Here is a 22,910-nt window from a genome sequence, read left to right as displayed (position 1 = left end):
AGGTTTATTGGGACTGGAAATGCAGTTTCGATAAAGCAGATGCAACTCCAGGCTAAGAAGGCAGCTGGGAAGGAAAGATGCGGCAGTAAAGACCGTCAGCATGGTTAATGGAAACAGTTTAATAGACAAGTTGCATTCCTATAGCATCTTGGGACTCAGGATCTCAGCCTGTTTTGGAAACAGTGAGTCTTATACCATTCCCTAGGAGAAAGGTAGAAATTGTTATCCCCATTTCACAGATGGAGAAACTGAGGCAGATTGCTATTAAATGACTTATGTGAAGCCACATAATTAAATCAGTGACAGCTGAGTGGAGACCTGCCACACAGTCCACATATCTGATATATGTCGTCTGTCCCAGGCATGCTACTGTCTGGGATGGTTTATGAGACCATAAATTGCTAGGCTGGTGGGAAATAAACCTCTCATCTCAATTTTTACTTTTCCAGTTAGAAATGAAGGGGAGAAAGTAGGGGGAAAACTTCCACTCCTTTCATTTTTCCAGCAAGGGAAAATAAATAAATGGGGAGAGGGAGGTCTGTCTATTGAAATTAAGCTTTTTAAAAATCTTCTGAAAAAATTCAACCAATGTGACATTTTTTCATGAGGTAATGTCTTTTATTGGACAGTGAGACCAGCTTTTGAGCCACACAGAGCTCTTAATCATAGAATATTAGGGTTGGAAGGGACCTTGAGATCATCTAGTCCAACCCCCTGCTCAAAGCAGGACCAATCCCCAAATGGCCCCCTCAAGGATTGAGCTCACAACTCTGGGTTTAGCAGGCCAATGCTCAAACCACTGAGCTATCCCTCCCCCCTTCTTCTTCAGGCTCTGTTGGTCCCAGGACATTCGAGAGACAAGGATTTGAAGACGAGCTCTGTGTGGCTTCAAAGTGTGTCTCTTTCCCCAATAGAAGTTGGTCCCATAAAAGCTATGGCTTTGCCCGCCTTGTCTCTCTAATATCCTGGGACCAACATGGCTACATCACCACTGCATCTCCTTCAAGAACATTTTTGTTTTGGTTGAAAAGGCGTTTTCCATCCCCCCGAATCCAAGTTTTGGACGGACATTTTGGAGCAGCCCTAGCAGCAGACATCGGCCCTGCCTGACTCTCTGGGCTGGGTTACCTTATTGGGCATGTGCAACAGGACTCCTTTCTTCAGAAAAGCCAGAGCGGTGTCCGGGTGCCCATGCTCGGAGGCGACGTGCATGAGGGTGCTGCCGTCCTGCAGGGAGCAAAGATGGGCAGCAAGTAAGGATGACAAGAATCTCTGGGCTAGGCAAGAAGCTGGGTAAAGGTCCCAAAGGTGGAGTGGGTCAGATAAGGACCCTGCCTCCCATTCCCCTCCTAATGTCCCAGCCCCATCTCCCTCTGTCCCTCCAATTTCGTCAGTATAGTATTCCTATCCCACAGCTGTCTCCTGCTTTCGCCTGCCACCCGTGCACGGAAATAGGCTCTTGCTGGCGTACGGGACCTTCTGGGCTGCTGTCATAATGCACTGGCGCTTGTGACTAACATTACAATGAAGGCTGGGGGCCTACAGGCCACATGCTCATCACGGCTACAGTGGACACAGGCAGTGTTGGGGATAGAATGGAAAAATCAGCCGAAACACTGGCCTCTCCCACTTGAGACGATAGCGAATCCTCATCAGCTGGCACTACGGCTTTTATCCACTCAATGGGCCACCACCAGAGGGCAGCATGCGCAGCCAGTGTATTACAACGGAAGTGTCCCCACGTCACATTTCCACGTGGATTCCAGTTAGGGCCTTGCGACCTTTGTGCCCACAACCCAAACTTCTTTGAACAAACCAGCTCCCTGACAAAGAAATGCACTTGCACTGCCCTGACTGATAAAGCTGGCTAATACCCGGCCTATTCCTTGGCTTTAGACTTCATCTCCCAGCACTGCGTGTGACTAGACATGCTGAGGCTGTGTGGCTCCAAGCTAAGGCAACAAGGGCCTAATTCCCAAGCCAGTTTTGTCCAGCTCAAGATTGCGAGCAGCAACCAAACAGTGGGCACAAGTCGTGGTCCTCTCTGGCCCATACGCTCAGCTGCTACTCAGAGGAACATTGTGTGTGGGTGCGTCTCTCACCTTAGTGCGAGCTAGCACATTGGAGTGGAACTTCTCCGTCAGCAACTCCACCACATTGGTGTGGCCTCTTTCTGCAGCGATGTGCAAGGGGGACCGGTCCATCTGCAACCATCAAAGAGAGCAGCGTTTCCAGAGAAGCAGCTGGAGCTGCCGGCATTTCTTTGCAAGTGTAATGTGTGCTTGGGAGGGAGACAGCCTGTATGCAAGCCTAACCGGAATGTACCCTCAGCTGGAATGGATCAACATCTGCCTCTACGACACTTTGTATAGCCAGGGTAAGCCTGGATCTGAAGCTCTGGAAGTTGGGGGGAAGCTGGCATGGCTGCTGTTCTTGGGGTACTTGCTCATTGGCTAGATGACTTCAACCTGCCAAGGGTGCCAACCTATTACCAGCACTACCGCCCACCCAAACATTTGTTTAAACCACCACAACACACAGCACTGCTAAACCAAGTGACGTATGCAGAGTCAGCTGCATGAACGATCAACCAGTTCATTCAACAACTCGCGTCTCTTTGTCTTCATTGAACTGAAACAGTTAAGAGACAGGTCCTTACGGAAGAGGGGAAAGGCTGTTCTCCTGGGCTGATTGGCATGGGCCCTTGAAAGTCTTTTCTCCCTTACCTTGCCTAGGGCTGCTGCCTGCCTGGATGAGGAAGGGGAGGAGGACAAGCCACTTGCACCAGCACCATGCAGTTTAACGAGTGGAGGGAAGTTCCTGGTCTGGACTGTCTGCCTGCTGAGGCAGATTCAAGTTTGAGGGCTTCCAGGCCATTAACACCAGAAGCTCTGTAATCAAAGGTGCCCCTCACGGAGTCGTGTTGTGTCCGCCAGTTTCACAGGTATATCGCACCACTAGCTGTCCCAAAATTACCCAAACAGGGCCCTCAGGACAGGGCCGCCCAGAGGATTCAGGGGGCCTGGGGCAAAGCGGGGGAGCTGCGGCGCTTGTACTCACCCGGCGGCGGTCCAGGTCTTCGGCGGCATTTAGGCGGCGGGAGGCCCTTCAGTCACTCCGCGTCTTCGGCAGCACTGAAGGACCCCCCGCCACTGAAATGCCGCTGAAGACCTGGACCACCACCAGGCCAGGGCTCACGGGGCCCCTGCAGGGCCCGGGGCAAATTGCCCCACTTGCTCCCCCCTCTGGGCGGCCCTGCCTCAGGATGGTCTGTAAAGGGTTAATCAGCTCTCTGGCATGTCTAAGTAACCGTGTCTCCATCTCGGGATGAGCCAATGGCAGTTTACTCTGATGGTGCAGTGCTGCACATTGTATGCGCTGTTGGTTGATGGTATTGACCCATCCATCCACCCGTCTATTACACCTCTCAGTTCGGTATTGAAGTGCAGAAAAAAGGGACTCGCAATCCCAATAAGCACTCCCTAAGTCAGCCAGTTCCCACTCCCCGCCCCCTTTTACACACCTTGTCTGCTATGGTAGTCTTGGCCTTGCAGTGATGGAAGAACTTCAGCAGGGCTTCATCGCCTTCCCACGCAGCGACATGTAGAGGAGTCTGACCTTCATCCTAAAACAAAGGGCGTTAGAACGTCCTGGGTGTAGCATAACTGAGCTGCCCAGCGGCTCCACCCTTAGCCCAAGCAGATAACCTACTGGGCAGGAGAATTTGGGTACCTGAGATGGCCACCTTGTGTTGCACTAAAGCATCACTCCTCTGCCCTAAAAGCTTCCTAGAGCCTCCTAGAGTGACATCACCAGGTTAACCAATGTCACTGTACCACGCCTGGAGATAGTGAGGTTGCAGCTTCCTGTAGCGTTGGGGCTGCTGCTGTCTGGAGAGCAGGGTCTGGCCTAAACGAAGCCAGATCAGCTTTCAGAGATGCAGCACTGTTCCAGAACTGGGTAGGCCCAGCTCCTGCAGTTTGCAAACAGAGAACGGGGTTTCCGGCAAATAGGATGTATTTGCAGCTCAGACAGGACAATCTCTCAGCCTGACATGAGTCTCTTTGAGGTCTCTCACTTCAGGCTTCCTGAAGCCTATGGAAAGACTCATTGGTTTCAATGAGCTTTGGATCAGGCTTTCAATGAGGGGCAGATCAACTCTGAATTATTACTGATCATTTGTATTACCGGAGCACCTAGGAGTCCTAGTCATGGGCCAGGACCTCACTATGCTACACGCTGTACAAACACAGAACAAGAAGATGGTCCCTGAATAAACCCAACCTACCATCTACCCTTACTCTCATGGTTTCCCTTGTGCAATTTCCCATGTTCTCAATGCCTCGAAAGCCAGTACCCTGTGACACTGACAGAGATCAGCTCCGAATAATTCCTTCCATTGTTTTCCTTTTATTGTATTATGTAAAGAATCTATGACCCTCTGCTGAGGACTTCTTGGGTCATAATTACAGATGGAACTTGGAGCCTTCTGCTCCAAAAGCCCAGGTCCCACCACTCCAACTAAAGCAGACTCTCCTTGGGCAGTAGTATCAGAGGGGTAGCCGTGTTAGTCTGGTTCTGTAGAAGCAGCAAAGAATCCTGTGGCACCTTATAGACTAACAGACGTTTTGCAGCATGAGCTTTCGTGGGTGAATACCCACTTCTTCGGATGCAAGAGAGGTAGTAGGTGTGGGCAGTAGGTGTGCTAGAGCTTCCAGCATACACTTCAGTGGACCTCTCCACTCAGTTACATCTATTCAGAAGCCACCCCAATGAACTGTGTTTAATTAGGTCACAAGTCCTCAACTCCATGGGGAGGTATGTGAACAAGTCTCAGCGGGTCTTGTCCACCCTCCCTTTCTTTATGGCTAGATAAAAGGGTGTCCCCAGATCTATTCTGCTGTAACCTGGGGTCTTCTTAGCATCTGTGCCATGTGCGTCAGGTGGCACGTGACCAGGATTCATCACCAAATTTGGTCTGCTCTCCTTCTTAGCTAACCTGGGGTGCTGGCATGGAACAGTTGAGAACCACCAACCACGTAACTCTTGTAAAAGTTGTTAGCATCAACTATTGGGGAAAATATAGAACTGAAAATGGCACTTGCATTCCTGCCAAAGAGAATCACAACCAGAGAACACGATCAATAGGGGTTGTTCGACTGGCCATTTGAACCATTTCTAATGAGTACGTTTGTAAACATGTGATTGTACATTGGAACCTGTCCTTCGAATCAACACGTTCCTTTTAAAACCAGCCTCCTTACTCTGCCAAACGCTGGAAGGAGAAGGTGGGTTTGAACTCTAACGGGCCTTTCAATATATTTCAGCACAAAGCTGACAAGTGCTAGTGCTAAGTCTGCCCTGGTGCTGGAATGCTAGCAGACTAGATTTATCTTGGCATTTTGCCTAATTCACTTAAGGGCCCTTTATAAATAACCCAGGACCTTTTGGCCTTGCAGTTCTACAAAATTGCTTTGTTTATTTGACTGTTTAAGTTAGTCCTGAAAGTTTTAATGTAAAATAAACTTCTTGTCAGAGACCATTTTCTTCTGGGATCCCTGAAAGGACCTTGCAAAGGATTGCACAGCTCTTTGGAACAGGTGTTTTCCTTATTTTCTGCATCTTTGGGTTTATTAGAGAAGAAGACAAGGAAGAGAACGAATAATTTGGGGGAAGGTTATTGGCCCCCAGCTGGTAACACGCTTCCCTTGCCCACAGAGCCTGCCTCAATCCCTGACTTTTGTGCACCTGATTAGAGTGATGGACCCCTCTCATTTGTGCTCACTGACTCTAAGCCCCGCTACGTGAAACTGCACTGGTAACAACCATAGTTAGACCCTTTTCACGATAGCAGTGCTAGAAGGATTCAATCCATAGCGTAGCTAGAGAGAGAGACACATACAAAGAATGTATGGCTGAAGAAGAATAACCCCACCTCTTCAATCATCCCCATTTGATTATGGACCCTGGAAGACATATGAAACATGGGTCCCACAACTTTGAAACCAGGGTCAAAAACTCCAGAGTCCTGTCTGCCTTAGTGCTTATGTAACCCTCTGGTGAGGAGAGCTGGTCAAGAATTTTTCATCTAAAAACGCTGATTCGTCAAAACCAAAACTGTTTGTGAAACAGGGTTGGGTTCAACGAATTTCCTGACTTGGAACAATGTCGAGAAAAATATTTCCGAGTTGTTGAAATGTTTCATTTGGACATTTTTCTAAATGGAAAATTCTGTTTCAAAATGACTTTTGGGGACAAAATGATGTTTTGATTTCTAGGTTAAGCTAATTAGACTGGGGAAATGGTGAAAAAAGTCAAAATTGAAATTTTTTTAAAATAAAATGTTTCAAATAATCCAAAATGGAAATAAAAAAGCAAGTTTTTTGGGTCGTGAACATTTTTGAGATTTTGACTTTTCATCCCAATTTGAGACAGGACAAATTTTGAACTCTCGAAAATATTTGCAGGACGGGAAAACCTCTGTGCCCGATTCAGAGGGTAGGAGTCTGTTTCAGCCCCTGCTAGGGAGCCTTGCCTCTTCAGTTCAAGCTATAGCTATTCAGGCTTTTAACTCCGGAGGCCACTGGTTCGATCAACCAGTATATTATGATGCCAACATGGCGGGCATCACACCTGCACTGTTGGTAAGCAATGATGCAACTGCTCTGTTGTTAATTAACTTGTACCAATGTTCCTAGTGCAGCCATGGCCAGGGAGACTTGAAAATAAGCGTGAAGAAAATTAGTTCAGTATTAAAGCTGCAAACATTTAACATCACTAATTTCATACAGGCACATTATCTCTATTATCGATATTAAATTCATTTTCAGCACGCATGCAGTTAAAGGGTGGATTTTTAAAGGATAATTTAGTTTATTAATGAGCTGGTTGAATACTTCCATGACAAGGAACTTTTGATTTAAGAAACCTCAGGTTAAAGCTGAACTACAAAAGCAGTTTCTCCTCCCTTGGTGTTCACACCTCAACTGCTAGAAGAGGGCCTCATCCTCCCTGATTGAACTAACCTCATTATCGCCAGACTGATTCTGGACTGCATATTTATACCTGCCTCTGGAAATTTCCATTACATGCGTCTGACCAAGTGGGTATTCACCCACGAAAGCTCATGCTCCAAAACGTCTGTTAGTCTATAAGGTGCCACAGAGAAAGAGAAAGAAGCAACATTTGTTTTTACAATTGATCAGCTATTGGGGGACTCTGCTCAGCACTAATGATAGCAAAGGCAAAACTTGTGCTCACAATACCAAGGTTTGTGTATTTTATACTCACATTCTGGCAATCCACCACAGCTCCATACTCCACTAGGATTTTGGCAACTTCCACATCTCTTTTCCTACAGCTTGCATGCAACACAGTGTCACCGTATCTCTGTAAAGAACAAGCAACGCTTTGCCTGTCAATCAATCAATCTTCAATCATGCAGAAAATTGTGATTGATTTCTGTACTATCACTATCCCCAATAACGCTGATATCTCAGGAGCTAGAGAACATATTACTCTGGTTCATTGAATACTGGCCTTGTCTTTTGTATGTTTTGTTATTAGTCACCCATTATCTGTGGCTAACATTGCTCCAGTCACACTCCCGCCACCCAGAGGCCCTGGGCACAAAGAACATTTGGCTCACCACACCTCCCATGAGGCCCTGCTCCCTGCTCCTCCAATTCCCCCCGAGGGCCCACCCTCTGGCCAGGCTGGAAGCCAGAGCTGGGCCCTGGTAAGAGTCGCCCAGGGAGCCTGGGCCACTCTGGGGAGCCCCTTGCACCTGCCCTGAGGGGGGCACATGGGCTGGGGCCTGTTCTTGGGCACGCAACACCCCACCCAGGGAAAGTGGAAGGTCTTGGGCTCCCCAGGGCAGCTCAGGCTCCCTGGGCAGCTCTTACCACAGCCCAGCTCTGGCTTCCAGCCTGGCCAGAGGGTGGGGGTCTCGGGGGGAAGAGGAGGAGCAGGGGTGGGGCCACAGTCCCAATGCTGGTGGCCCTCCCCCCTTGTACACACGTTCTGGCACTCCCGGGGGCCCAAAATTGGCCAGAGACCCTGGGCACAGGCCTGTTAATCTGCCGCTGGTGCCACCACTGCACAGATGTTCAGGTTTTCCCTTTGGAGAATTGCTTAGTATCCGTTGCAGAATACTGAAGGGTTACCTTATCTGGGCATTCGAAGGGCACAGCTCTGACTCAGGCGACAGGCATCGTGCAAGCTTCACATACACACGGCTCTACCAATGCATCTCATTCCTAGTTTGCAGCACCTCCACCTCCAGCTACTCTCGTCTAGAGGGCCCCCTCACACAGCCCTGCCTGACTGCAAGTTGTCTGCGATTCCCTTTCCATCCCCCCCCCCCAGCTCTACCCATGCATATTAACCCCAGCCTACAATTCCAGACCTGGGGTACTCTGACACCAAGGCACCTAATGGTGCTGCTACGTTGGGAGACTTTTCCGAACATTCTTTCTGCTCTTCGTTGTACCGTTTTAACGCACAGTAGAAAATAACATTTATTTTTTCCCCCTATTAGCCCCCTAAATTTTCTATTTGGCAAACACCAATCCCTCTCCCCCCCGCCCTCCCGAATGGGGCCTGAACTGAACACAAGCTATTTTCCCTGTCTCCTCGCCTGGCTGCCCACAGCATAGATGTTAACGGATTCTTCAGAACCGGCAGAGGAGGCCCAAGAGCAGGAAACGAACAGGCACCAAATCGGCGGAGGGGTTTAATTCCTCTGACAGATTGTAAGCGCCAGCTGGTGTAAAGTAGCATAGCTCTATTGATGTCAATGGAGCTACGTCGATTTCCACCAGCTGAGCATCTGGCCCCAAGCGTGGCGTATGGGGAGTGAGTTGGTAGGACTCGGGCTAGCTCTTAGATAGAGTTTGATCTCTCCAGCCCCTGGTGATGCAGCAGTGGGGAAGACACAAAACCAGCTGCCTGGAGGGCGAGCTGCGGTGTCAGCGGCGGGGTGGGCGTGTGTCCGGTACCTTTTCCCGTGCGCTCAGCTGGGCCGCGGCGTGCATGGAAAGCAGTTCCTTACAGACTCCCAGATTCCCAGCTTCCACTGCAAGAAAGAGAGGAGTGCGGCCGTCCTGCGGAGAGGGCAGAAGGAAACCAAAGCCTGGGTGGGGCTGGTGACACCTTTCATGCAGCGCCCCCAGGGAACGCGGGCTTCAGGCATGGAGATGGAGTTTCAGGCTGCCCCAGTCCAGCCCAGTAGCCCATGGCATTCACTTAGTGCCACCTCTGGCCTCCAAGCCAGGCCCGTGTTACAAGAAGTCACTACCCCCATCACGTATAGGGAAAGGCCCCTGCTCACCTGGTCTTGGCTCAGTCTAGCATCTTTGTGAGAAGCCTTCAGCAGCATCTGCATCACACCGACAGCCCCAATGGGACGGAGGGCTGCGTAATGAAGAGGCAGCTGCTCCTTGGGCTGCAATGGGGAAGGAAGGCAAGGGGCAGATTTAGACTAACATGCTTAGGGGGCAGAGACAGCGGATTTCTCCTTTAATCTCTTCTTCGCCTGAAAAGCCCCACGCACACCTCTGGGGCCACAGAAATAGCAACGGATGCTGATGCCAAAAGGGGCTGGGCCGAGGGGCAGCTCTCTCATTGCAGAACAAAGCTGCCCCTCCCTAGCGACGGCACTCCAGTTACGCAGTCTGCCTCCGGTGCAGTGAGCAATTCACTCACCAAGCAAGAGACTGCACCAGGGGATGAGTCATCGGGGTAACAGTGAACAGCCTGAGCCACTTTCCGGAGGAGCTGCTAAGGTGTTCTCACACGGGGCTTCAGATCCATTGTGACTGCTGTAAAGGACGTTCGGCCGGCTACGATCCTAGCGGGCACCGGGCTATGAAGGGAGGCGAGTGCTAGATATGGAGTCATTGTCCCCCCACACCCACTGCTCTGGCTTTCTTGGGTTGTTTGAGGTGTGGAGCCACGATACTGACATGCCCAGCTCAGGGTAGCGAGGTAGCAGAGTGCATTGCAGTGAGGGGCAGCTGGGCGTAAGAAAAACACTTTGTCTCCTATAGCATCCCTGGATCTCAAAGTGCTTAAGCCACACGACAACCTCGTGAGATAGGCCAGAGATCATGATTCACATGGAGCCTGATCCAGAGCCAGATATCTCTCTATCGATTCCAATGGGCTTTGGAGTAGTGCCTTCCAGACAAAGGGTCTCAAAGCACTGATCAGAGGCTGCGTATATGTATATATGGGCTAGACAGTTGCCTATGGGGTGGAACCACCCAGCATCGGCACTCTGGAGCTGCGGAGGGGAAGAGAAGATACATGCAAAGTGGAAACTATAGGGGAGTTGTAGGCAGCATGAATATCATGCTTGAGTTGGACACTGGAGCTAACAACTCTACTCCTGCACAAAGCACAAGGGACCCCTTGATGGAGAGTGGGCAGGACCGGTCTCACCCACAAGATGCATGTGCTTTATACGGAGAAGCACACGCTCCGGCATGCTTCCAACATGCACAGCCGCTCTGCAAGCTGCAGGCAGGGTGTCTGGATTTCTGTGGTTCTGCAGCCGCAAAGTCGGCTCACTGCTGCAGAATCTAAGCTTTCAGTTGCAACACAACCACATTTCTAGCCCTTTGGGTTCCGAATTAACCTTCTCCATCATGTGTCAACTGATGCAGTGCCCTCTTCCCAAGCCTGCAAATGTGCATGAAGCAATAGCTCGGAGGGGTGTGAATTGCTACCCTTCATCTGACATGATTGACACTGAAGCCTACCAGTGACAATTCAAATAGCAACATGAGTAACCTAGTTGTATTTATGCACCAGTATTGGATGCAGGAGCAAAGGCTGGGTTGAATACTGGAGTGGGGCAGACGGCTGAGGTCGAGGTTGGAAATTCTAAATTCAAGCCCTAGCTCACAAAAATTTGAGTCTCCTCCAACTCTCCACACAAGGGGGAGGGAAAGAAGATCGGTGTCGTCTCCAGAGTGCCAAAGCCCTCCGCTGTATCCAGGTGCCAAGTAACCTAAACCACCTCCCATGCCTTCCCAGCTGCCAACCCCCGCACCAGCTAGCGGCTGGATCATCATTGTCTTCTTCCTTGCCACTTCCCCATTCGAGGTCAGTGACTTTTATAGCCATCTTCCAATACTCATGATCAAACACCAGGCTGTTCTGCTGATTGATCTCTAGGAGCTCCACTGATATCTGATCTATGTACCGAGTCTTTGGTTTCTCCCCCTTGGTCACCTTGTGTCCACAGTCATTGCAAGAGCCATGCTACCAATACAGCTCTCAGGTCTCTGCTAGATATGCCCACAGCAGTTTAGTCTAGTCTCCCTCCACTTGTCTGCAACTGGAGCAACAAACATTAGGTCCCTTACAACCTACCAGGGAGTGTCCAACCCTTTGACCATCTCAACATCTTCATTTCCGTGGTGGCGAGTATATTGATTTCCTTCCCTGTGGCTGGCCGTAATTCTGTCCCATACATTAATATGGGTCAAATTACAGTTCTATACACTCTACCTTTTACCTTTATTGGCATCTTTTTGTCCCAGACAACCGGGGTCATGCTCCCGCCACTTGCACCAGGCAGGGTTAGTACAGTACCAGGCATCACTCAGAATGGCACCATCACCAGCAACCACTGAGCCTAGGTATTTAAATTCTTTCATGCTTTTCAGCTGTCTGCCAGTGATTCTTTTATGGGGAGCCCACCTCCCTCAGTTATCACAGCCTCAGTCTTACCTATGTTCCTCTAAGCCCAGCCCACTCCAAACGATGTTGCCACAGTTTAAAGTCGGCTTGCAGGGTCTCACGATCTACTGCACAGATCACTAAATCATCAACCAACCGTGTGTTCCAAGGCAGCTCCCCCCGTATATTCTCTCTTATCACAGCCACGACAACTGCAAACAAAAAGAGATTCAATGCTGAACCTGGATGTAGGCCGACATTGACTGGAAATTCTCAACTGGAGCCTCAGGTAGTTTTGACTACAGTAGTCACTCCACCATACATATATCCTGGATAAGATGGACATATCCTTCTGGCACACCTCTCTGCCACAGTCACCTTGGTACATAAGCCTGCACCTTCTCTAGTTGCCATATTTTTTTCTCTGACCTTCTCCATGAAGATTCGTAGCACAAACATGGCATCAATCATGCTCCTTCCCAGCATGAATCCATACTGGCCCTGCCAAATTCCAACCATTTAACAGAGACACATTTCGTAATCGTCTCCCTTACTTTCATAGCATGTGACTTCAGCTTAACCGGGCAATAATTAGCACTCAGTGTAACATTGTGTTTATGTTTAACAATAGGCACCAGAAAGCTTTTACACCATTCAGCCGGCATTTTCCCTTTCTTAAGAATAACATTAAACAAACCTGTAAGATACTTGATACCTTCCCAATGATACCACTGCATCTCCCTGGTACTTTGTCTGGTCCACGTGCATTCTCCCTTTTCTTAAAGTGCCTCTGCAAGCTCTTCCTCTTGCATGCAATCTATCATGCCCCAGAGTTTGGTGGACATGTTCTTAATTCCTCCACTGAGTTCTCCTCATCCATCACTCTTTCAAAATAATCACTCCAAACTTCATGGATGGAGACACCGTTTGTTTGCAATAGACCATATTCATTTCTAACGTAATGCAGCCAGCTAGAACGCGGGCAACCCAGTGATATCATTTGCTTTGGCAGGGCATAGGACAGAAGATGCTCATGCAAATGTATTGGCCCAAGGTTTTTCACTTAGCTAATTGAGTTACCAGTACAGCCCTCTCAGGCATGGCTTGCTGGACCCTGCTTTGTGCATTAGCATTTCCCAAGGAAACCTCCGAAGTGGAACAAAGGTGAATGCTAAAACTGAGTATTAAAGACACCCCCGCATTCCCTGGGAATTTGAACACTGTTTCCCCATTGCCCTTTGTTGCTGCTCCAAGTGTGGGGGAAGGGCAGAGGGCCCAACAACAATGGCTCAGAAAGGCAGTGGGGGGTGACCTCCATAGGGGAGGATTAGCGCTGCATGGGTAGCCTGCCTTCCTCCTGTCATTCACAGCCACCATTCAGATGTGCCAGCTGGCAGGTGCCAACCCTCAGAACAGCCCTTGATCACGCTGAGCTGCTTTCCCTGCTCCCCTCGCCTGCTCTTGTCCATGGAAAGGGCCCAGAATTTAACCCCTGCCTGAGGAGAGATCCCCACTGAAGAGCCGCCTGGGCCTCTGCTGGAGTCCTGAATGGATGCCTCTTTCCCAGCGAGCGCCTCACTCTCACCCAGCTTCTTGGGCTCAGCACAAGAGCAGACAAAACTTTTCAGTGGATTTAACTCAATGGAACCCAGGACACAAAATATACCCCTGGAAGTGCTGTACCACACCACTGGCACCTGCTTCTCACAGAGCCCTCAGTGAGGAGGTGACAGGTGTGGGAGGCAGAACCAGTGGGGCCCATTACTCCTGCCCCCCATAAGGAGGGCAGTACTAAAGCCACTGATGAGCATCCTTTAGGCCAGATCCTCCCACCCATTCAGCTGTTGGAAAAGAAGCTAGAAAAATGAAGGAAAACCCAGCCCTCATCCAAGGATCAACATCACACCTGAGATGTTGCTTAAGGTACAATCACACTTTGCCCCAATGATTTCTTTAAGCCAAGATGCTAACCCTCGCTCCGTTTGGTGCCCCATAAACACACAGAGTCAAACAGTTCAGATCAGCATCCAAACTTATGGGACCCTCTCTAAACTGAATTTCCAGGCCTTTCAGAGCTCATGTCCAGCTGATGCCCACATGCAAGTCTGTTATGTTAATTTCACAAGGCATAAATACGCCCGCTGGGAAGTTGCAACGTAACCTGACTTTATTTCTTAGAATTCAGAACGATAACCTGCAAGAACTAAAACCAGAGAAAGACAAAGCAGGCTGCTCTCTAAGGCAGAGAAACACAATTCAGCCCATCCTGCTCTAGGCTGGCTCTCTGTAGACTGACTGCTCAAGGCCTAGATTGCACATTTCCCTACAGAGTCCTCCAGCTTGCACGCAGGACCAAGAAACCCCTTATAAACTTAAAGTGATAGCTTGTAATTTTAACACAGTTTTCAATATACCACAAGATCCAAGCTCTTTTCAGAGATGAGAAATGTGCCCTCTCTCCAGAGAAGGGCACTCAGGAACTTTGGCATGCTCAGACAGCGGTGTACAATAACTGCTGGACTGTACCTCCTTTGCAGAGTTCATTCCAAAAAACACCCATATTGGCTGTTTCATCCCAACCTCCCTGTCCCCCGCTCAACATCCCGCCCCATCTGGTATCTCACCAACAGGAGGCAGAAGTTCTGACTGGAAGGAAGTTTCAGGTCCACTATTGCTCTCACCTACCCTAGTCTGACACTGGTGGGAAGCCAGTGATGTCAGCAGGAATACTTTACACAAGTAGAAGTGGAATCAGGATCAGCCCCATATTGCCTGATCCTGATCTCATGCTGATTTTACACTAGCATGAGCCCATTGACTTCAGTGAATTTACTTCTGATTTACACCAGCATAAATCAAGTCAGAATCAGGCCCATTATTTCTGAAAATCATGAACCAGCCACCTGAACGACAGCACCAGGCAATTGCCTAGAGATAGAGGCAGATGTCACAGTGATAGAGACTGTATAGAGTTAGTCTGACCACTCCCATCAACAGGCCTGGCCATGCCTCAGTTTCCCCTGCTAGTTTGTTCCAGTTACCATCTGTCTGTTCTAATACAGGAATTCTTCCTGCCCTGTGTAAATTCATTGCTGGGGAAAGGTGCTGAACTGACAGCCTGGGAGACTCCAGCCATATGGTTTGACGGCAGAGAAGGGACAGCATGGACACCGGTAGGACATCATCCCCCAGCTGCCTCGTGTCATTGTACATCAACCCTGACCTGGCAGGCACGCCATGTTGAGGAAGACTCTTGTCTAATGGACACTGGATTGGTCAGAGCTTGTGATGGTCTTCTGAACTCTCTTCCCCTGAAGTAATATGACTTCTCTGTTAGGAAAATGGGTTCCAAGAGCAACCTGGGACTGGGAAGGTCAGACAATGCAGCCTTAGGGAGTGCTCTGTTCATTATCTTTATCTAACTAGAGCGAAGCTAGATTTCTAAGGCTTCATCTACACATACAAGTTTTTCCAATATAGTTCTGTTGGTTAGAGGTGTGATATCTTACTGATATATTTATGCAGGTAAAAGCCGTAGCATAGATCCAGTTATACCAGTATAAAGGTGACGGCGATTTCCCTTCCTGTACAGGAACAGCTATACTTTTAAGCAGTTTTATACTGATATAACTGTCCACACTGGGGTATGGTGTTTGTGCATCTTTAATGGTACCGGTATAGTTAAAGCAATAGGACTTTCTAGTGTAGACAAGCCCAAAGGCACTTGTCTGGTATTTAAGCTCCTTCCCTGGCTGGGAATGATTTAGTTGGGAATTGGTCCTGCTTTGAGCAGGGGGTGGGACTAAATGACCTCCTGAGGTCCCTTCCAACCCTGATATTCTAGGATTCTATGATTCCCCTCACAAAGCCCGTTGCCAAATCCGTCCCTCGTTTCTTTTCAGTCCTTCAGTGGACAAAGAGCACGACTGAATTTGGCTCAGCGTGGACAGACCGCCGGTGTGAAGCGGCTGAGCAAGGCTTGCTGCTGGCACCCTTTCAGAACCAGGGTACCGACGCGAGGGCCCCCTGGGAGTGGGGAGAAGAATCCCGCCTGTTACCGCCACGACTCCCGCTCCCGCTCCCTGCCCAGTTCTTCGGGAGCCCATTCTTCCCTTATGCCCAGCGTTAACCTCAGACGCTGGCCCTGGGACGAGGGACGCAAGGCTCCAAACAACAGGCCCTGGCTCCAGACCTGCCTGCTGTCTTTTCACAGGGCTGCCTCAGGCCACCGCGCTGCCGAACATCAGTGGCAATGCCCGATTAAGTAGGCCTGGGAGAAAGCAGCAGGGGAGTTATTTCTCCTGGGGTAGGATGGGAAAACTGCCCAAACAATGGCTCCATTATGCACAGTTGTCTACCCCTCTGAATGGGCAGCTCGGGGACACTGTTAATAAGAGAAAGAGGATTTTTGTTTCCCTAAAGACACATTAGGATGGGGGGAGGGAGGAAGGGGGTACCTGTGCGGTGGCCCATGAGCAAATGAAAGTTGGTCTCAGTCCCTGAGGGGGAAAGGTCTTGGTCCCAACTGGCACCACTGCCAGGGGGCAGCCAGAGCCAAGCACGGAAAGGAAATGAGCCTGAACGGCTCTCGCACGCTGCCCGTGGATCAAGGGAGGCGGGCAGGAAGCTGGCCTGTTGATAAATAATGTCAGCCGGCAGGGTTACCAACCCAGCACCTACTTCACTAACAAAGATCCATACTGGGGGCTATTCAAAAAGCACATTGAGGCAGAGCTGTCCCAGGGATTACCTGGCCCTACACAAAATGACACATGGTGTTCCACTGAGAGCCCGACTTGGCCATGACCATAACACCCCCCCCTCAAACCAAATGTATGTATCTGTGTCCCCCACCCCAACCATTGTGGATGCCTGGGATTCACCTTCCCCCTTTTCTCCTCTGCTGACGCCATCCCAGGCATCCACAGAGTGAGAACTTAGGACCTTAGGCTGAAGTGAACAGCAACACTCTATGGAAGAGGAATTCAGTTTCTCCCATCTCACCAGTGCCAGGTTGGAGGTGACCCTAGATGGGATCTCTCTCCTCAGTATAGGTACAACATGGGTTGGACTCTGTGCAGATTCTCTAAGCCAATATACCTCAGCCCTGGCCTGGAGGGGCAGGGTAGGTCAGCCTCCAGGGTCTTTGCTAAGAGCCCCAACAAAGGAACCAGTGGTGGTAGCTTGGAAGAGGACTAAGACCTCTATGAAGTCCACTAGGGATTTTACATGGAAGGCGCTTGGATACTGTGGTGATGGGCAGCAGTATAAAACACTGTGAGACATGGATGAATAGACAGATTGACCGACCTCCCAGGTCGATTAACACAAGTGAGAGAACAAACAGCAGCTGGTTCCAATTTTTGGTCCCCACTGGCTTAGTAATCTAGGTTCAGGTCTGGGAGCTCTGCAAGGCTGTTGTTTGTAAATGTAAGGGACACAGCACAGCAGAGTGAGGCGCAGCTCAAGGCTGTGCCGGATGCTCATCTCCCCCTCCTTCATTCCCACCTCCCTTCCCTAAAAGCCAGGGTCACGAATAAATGGAGGGAGAGGCAGAGACCCCAATCACATTTCCCCCCTTCCCACCTCCAGTGGCAGTCACCCAATGCCACAATGGATCCTCAGCTCAGGGAAGAGCACCTCCTTCTGGATCACCAGCCCCACTTCTTGTAGTGCCTGGGAGGTCCTCTATCTGCAGACTGTCCAGGGCTAACAGTGCCCAGCATGAGATGGCTGGAATCAGCTAACTGTTACTCACCAGGGGGACATAAAAGCATATTATATTGAGGTGTTTATTGACTTTTTTATGCACCCAGCATCAATACACGTGAAAGCCTAACAGCTTGTAGACATGAGTGCAAACTGCCTGTACCAGGTAACCCATCCAGCCTACAGCTCTTTCTGTGCTGTGAATAAATAACTCAGCAATGGTCCATCCCCGGTGTCTCTCGGGCTGCACCGCTGAAGGTCAGGAAAGTTGTTTCCTTTTCACTATTGTTGTCATCACTGGCTAGCTAAGCTCACAAAACGGAGCAGGGGAATGCAGGTTCAGGGTCAGAACAGACTTCACGTAGGAAACCAGAGTTGCTCTCTCAGGAATGCAGGCAAGTGGCCAGCTCTGGGATCCGGGCTGCACAAAGCAGGCTGCAGCTCATTTTGTGCTTTAAAGAGAAGGGAGGGTGGTATTAGAACCCTCACGAAAAGGCCCTAGGTATCTGTAACCCTCCTGCCCATCTGAGTTGGCAGCGACAAGGGCCAGGTTCAGTATCTAGGGGTTCTGTTTCAATAACACAATGCAAAACCGGCTCGAGCCCCGACCCAGTGACCTGGGACAATTACACCCCCCCCCGGGCGCCTCTAGGAGGCAATACTTCCCCTCTCGCAAGCACAGAGTTTGAGTGGAGCAAAATCCTTTTAATAAAGGAGGGAAACAATGCAGCATTATGTTGGGGAAACACCACAAACAGGATTCATAACACAAATCATGAGCAAAAGACCCACCCCCAGGTAAGTTTGGCAGTGTCCTTTTCCCCTCAAGGTCTTAAGTCCAGCAACCCAACAGTCACCCCACCCACAGTTTCTGACCTTGGCCAGTGCAACCCCCAGAGTTCAGAAGTTCCTCTGCAGAGTTTATCTCCCAGCCTGGGTGTAAGTAGGGGGAGGGGCATCTCACATGCTCCACTCTCGGGTTGATGGCCGATTGCCATGCCTTTCCGTGGAGTTCTGTTGCAGTCTTCACTGCCAGCTGCGTCTCTCCGCCAACCACCCTGCTATCCTCTCCACTCGCCATGCCTCTCCATTCCTCTCCGCTAGTCGTCCTGCTATCTGCTCCGCTCCGCTCACCTCACCACACCTCACCTCTCCACGCCACTCCACCAGCCGCCCTGCTATCCACTCTGCTCCACTCATCACGCCTCACTTCTCCGTGCCACTCCACCAGCCGCCCTGCTATCCGCTCTGCTCACCACACCTCAGATCTTTGCTATCCGCTTCTCTCTGCTAGCCATCCTGCTAGCCACTCACCAACTTGTCTTCAGCCCCCACTCCCCAACACAGCTCTCAACAATATCAACCCTTTCGTGACTTCAGTTCTCAGTGACTTTAGCTAGTAGTAGGAGATCCTCAGTACTACTACACCACTAGCCCAAAGTAGTCTAATGTTTAGATCCACATATCAGTGATTGTGGCTCTGTGGCATATAACAAGATTCCCAGTGGAATCAAAATTAGTTCTGTTATTGAACATTGCACATAGAAGAAGTCAAATGGTATTTAGGACACTCAGAAAACACACATGCCAACAGGTATACATACCTATACCCATACTCTCTCAATTCACTGGGTTTTGGAACTTATGTCCCTTACCTAGTGAGTGCTTCTAGGTTGAGGGCAAGTCCCTCCATCATAAAATGCCAAGTACAGTTCTACTGTCCTTGCTTCACATAACCAGGATAACAACACTTTATTACTCCTGCCCCAATAACAAAGATACTGGGGAGGAGTATAAAAGTATTGTTCAGGCATGCAGGTGTGAAATCAGGAAGGCCAAATCACACTTGGAGTTGCAGCTAGCCGGAGATGTTAGGAGTAACAAGAAGAGTTTCTTTAGGTATGTTAGCAACAGGAAGAAAGTCAAGGAAAGTGTGGGCCCCTTGCTGAATGAGGGAGGGAACCTAGTGACAGAGGATGTGGAGAAAGCTAGTGTACTCAATGCTTTTTTTGCCTCTGTCTTCACAGACAAGGTCAGCTCCCAGACAGCTGCACTCTGCAGCACGGTATGGGGAGGAGGTGACCAGCTCTCTGTGGAGAAAGAAGTAGTTTGGGGCTATTTAGAAAAGCTGGACGAGCACAAGTCCATGGGGCCGGATGCGCTGCATCCGAGGGTGCTAAAGGAGTTGGCCGATGAGATTGCAGAGCCATTGGCCATTATCTTTGAAAAATCATGGCGATCGGGGGAGGTCCCGGATGACTGGAAAAAAGCTAATGTAGTGCCCATCTTTAAAAAAGGGAAGAAGGAAGATCCAGGGAACTACAGGCCAGTCAGTCTCACCTCAGTCCCTGGAAAAATCATGGAACAGGTCCTCAAGGAATCAATCCTGAACCACTTAAAGGAGGGGAAAGTGATCAGGAACAGTCAGCATGGATTCACCAAGGGCAAGTCATGCCTGACTAACCTAATTGCCTTCTATGACGAGATAACCGGCTCTGTGGATGAGGGGAAAGCAGTGGATGTACTATTTCTGGATTTTAGCAAAGCTTTTGATACAGTCTCCCACAGTATTCTTGCCAGCAAGTTAAAGAAGTCTGGGCTGGATGAATGGACGGTAAGGTGGATAGAAAACTGGCTAGATGGTCGGGCTCAACGGGTAGTGATCAATGGTTCCATGTCTAGATGGCAGCCGGTATCAAGTGGAGTGCCCCAAGGGTCGGTGCTGGGGCCGGTTTTGTTCAATATCTTCATTAACGATCTGGAGGATGGTGTGGACTGCACCCTTAGCAAGTTTGCAGATGACACTAAACTGGGAGGAGTTGTTGATACGCTGGAGGGTAGGGATAGGATACAGAGGGACCTAGACAAATTAGAGGATTGGGCCAAAAGAAATATGATGAGGTTCAACAAGGACAAGTGCAGAGTCCTGCACTTAGGACGGAAGAATCCCATGCACTGCTACAGACTAGGGACCGAATGGCTGCCAAGAAGGCTAATGGCATTTTGGGTTGTATAATTTCCAGCAGATCGAGGGATGTGATCATCCCCCTCTACTCAGCACTGGTGAGGCCTCATTTGGAGTACTGTGTCCAGTTTTGGGCCCCACACTACAAGAAGGATGTGGATAAATTGGAGAGAGTCCAGTGGAGGGCAACAAAAATGATTAGGGGACTGAAGCACATGACTTATGAGGAGAGGCTGAGGGAACTGGGATTGTTTAGTCTGCAGAAGAGAAGAATGAGGGGGGATTTGATAGCTGCTTTCAACTACCTGAAAGGGGGTTCCAAAGAGGATGGATCTAGACTGTTCTCAGTGGTAGAAGATGACAGAACAAGGAGTAATGGTCTCAAGTTGCAGAGGGGGAGGTTTAGGCTGGATATTAGGAAAAACTTTTTCACTAGGAGGGTGGTGAAGCACTGGAATGGGTTACCTAGGGAGGTAGTGGAATCTCCTTCCTTAGAGGTTTTTAAGGTCAGGCTTGACAAAGCCCTGGCTGGGATGATTTAGTTGGGCTTGGTCCTGCTTTGAGCAGGGGGTTGGACTAGATGACCTCCTGAGGTCCCTTCCAACCCTGAGATTCTATGATTCTATGATCCCACAGCAGCCAAAGTGACCATTTGGGCCAGCAGTTCCATCATGCTAGTCAGGGTGGGTGTGCCCATGCAAACGAGATCAGCCCCTGAAGTCCTTTTCCACAGCTCACCACCAGATGTCAGGGGAGAGCTAATTCTGACTCTGCTTACCTCTCTCTCTAGATTTAGGAACTGAGTCCTCCTCCCCCCATCCCACTTGAGAGAAGCATCCTGGGACCCTCTGTGTTATTGAACTAATCACTGTTCTAATCGCAGACAGCTGGGATGTGTAGGCTTTGAACTCACCCATGTTCAGCAAAGGCAACAGAGCCAGGGGCAGTCGGCCATGTGTCGGCTGGAGAGCAGGAAGAAAGTCCTCTGCTCCACTGGGAGTTACAGGGCTTCAAGCAGAAGAACAAACGTGGCTCTTGGCTGTCTAACCACAACCAGAGAGTCCCAGCTGAGCATCCTAAACAAACCAAAAGCGCGGCTCCCTTCTCCCCTCATGGATTAACTCTCCCCCTCCAAGTGAGCCCCAAGGAAGAGAAGAGCTCTTGTTGCTTACAGTTAAAGGGAGTGATGAGAAAGAAGCATCCATGTGTGGCTGGGAAAGATGCAGAATTCAGCCCTTAGGTTATGCTGTTATATGAATTCCTTTAAGGACTCACGCTCTATGGAGGTTTGAAACCCATTTGTCTGGTGCTGCCTTGTCCAAGAGACAGCCTTTGTCCTTACCCTTTGTGGTAGACTCACTAGCAAGCCAATCTATGCATTAGATATTTACAAAGAGCTCTACACAGAACTGGGATACCACAAGGTTGAAAGAGAAAGCAAAATCCCTCCTCGTTTGTATATGAAGCCCCAGGGATGGTTGGGAAAGGAAGAGCTGGCTGGAAAGCAGAATTTAAAAAAAATAATAATCTGGACTGGGGATGAAAAGTCAAAATTCCAAATATTATGAAGAAAAAAATATTCCAAAAAAATTTCAGTTCACAATCAAAACATTTCATCTCGATAATGTCAAAACAATACAAAATATTATATATGTAACATTGAAATATTATAATATAATATAGAAGTCTACATACAATGTTTTGACATTATCAAAATGAAACATTAATCATTTCAATTTTTTTTCAGTAGAAAACGTAGTGGAAATTGATACCTTCCCATGAAAGGTTGAGATTTTGACAAAATTACATTTTCCAACAGAAAACTCTTCCGTCAAAAATGCTTCAACAGCTCTAGACAGGGCTTCGGGAGGTTTCAGAAATTCTCTTTGTTCATGTCCAGCCCACCTAGTAGTCCTCAAAAGACAGAATAGTTCTTTCCATGGTGCATGAATCCCAGGCTACCATTGACTCAGGGATATGCCCATTCTGCAGTCTGAGGCGTGATAGCAGCATAGATAGACGCAGGGCCGGATTTAGGCGCAGACGACCCAGGTGACCACCTGGGGTGCCAGGCTTGGGGGGCCTGGGATTAGAGTGCTGTAAGATGTTCAAAAACACCAGAGACCCTCCTCGCCTCGGGCCTCATTTGGTCTAGGCCTGGATAGACATACCCACTCCAGCAGCGTGGTGACGCGGGATTCAGCGTGGGCTGTACAAGCCCTTTGGGGACCCCAGACACATATTCAAGTGGCTAACCTGTGCTGAAACCCAGGGCCTCTGTTTGAACTGCTATTACTAGCCTAGGGGAAGCTAGTGCCAGTGCATCTACCTGTGCTGCACCATACTTCAGCTTGCCGTGTAGACATACCTTGGGACATATCTGCAGGGACAGACCTAAGCATAGGACCAACATGAAAGGGAGAACACTAGGAACCATTGAACAGAGCCAACAGAAAGCCCTGTCTCCTGGAGAAGACTGAACTAGCCAGAGCTCTGCAGGTGGATTGTAACACGGAGGAGAGAAGAGGCAGGACAGACTAGGAGGGCC

General features: G+C 49.4%; 1 protein-coding gene across 3 annotated transcripts in view; it reads right to left on the bottom strand.

Moving 5' to 3' along the window:
• Positions 1 to 22,910, bottom strand: part of LOC123364788 (serine/threonine-protein phosphatase 6 regulatory ankyrin repeat subunit B-like) — an 83,773-nt gene that overhangs the window by 47,161 nt on the left and 13,702 nt on the right. For 2 of the 3 annotated variants that reach the window (XM_045007174.1, XM_045007175.1), the window contains 6 exons: positions 9,332 to 9,445; positions 9,000 to 9,104; positions 7,291 to 7,389; positions 3,524 to 3,625; positions 2,103 to 2,204; positions 1,129 to 1,227 (listed from right to left, as the gene is read on the bottom strand). In XM_045007174.1, the coding sequence (XP_044863109.1) occupies positions 1,129 to 1,227; positions 2,103 to 2,204; positions 3,524 to 3,625; positions 7,291 to 7,389; positions 9,000 to 9,104; positions 9,332 to 9,445 (621 nt within the window). Of the gene's footprint in view, positions 1 to 1,128; positions 1,228 to 2,102; positions 2,205 to 3,523; positions 3,626 to 4,288; positions 4,392 to 7,290; positions 7,390 to 8,999; positions 9,105 to 9,331; positions 9,446 to 22,910 lie in introns of those variants that run through there. The other variant, XM_045007176.1, reaches the window with a different exon arrangement.

The sequence above is a fragment of the Mauremys mutica genome, chromosome 2, assembly GCF_020497125.1.
Source record: "Mauremys mutica isolate MM-2020 ecotype Southern chromosome 2, ASM2049712v1, whole genome shotgun sequence".
Lineage (NCBI taxonomy): Eukaryota > Metazoa > Chordata > Testudines > Geoemydidae > Mauremys > Mauremys mutica.
Note: the sequence above shows the minus strand (reverse complement) of the source record. Positions and strands in the feature narration are given on the sequence as shown.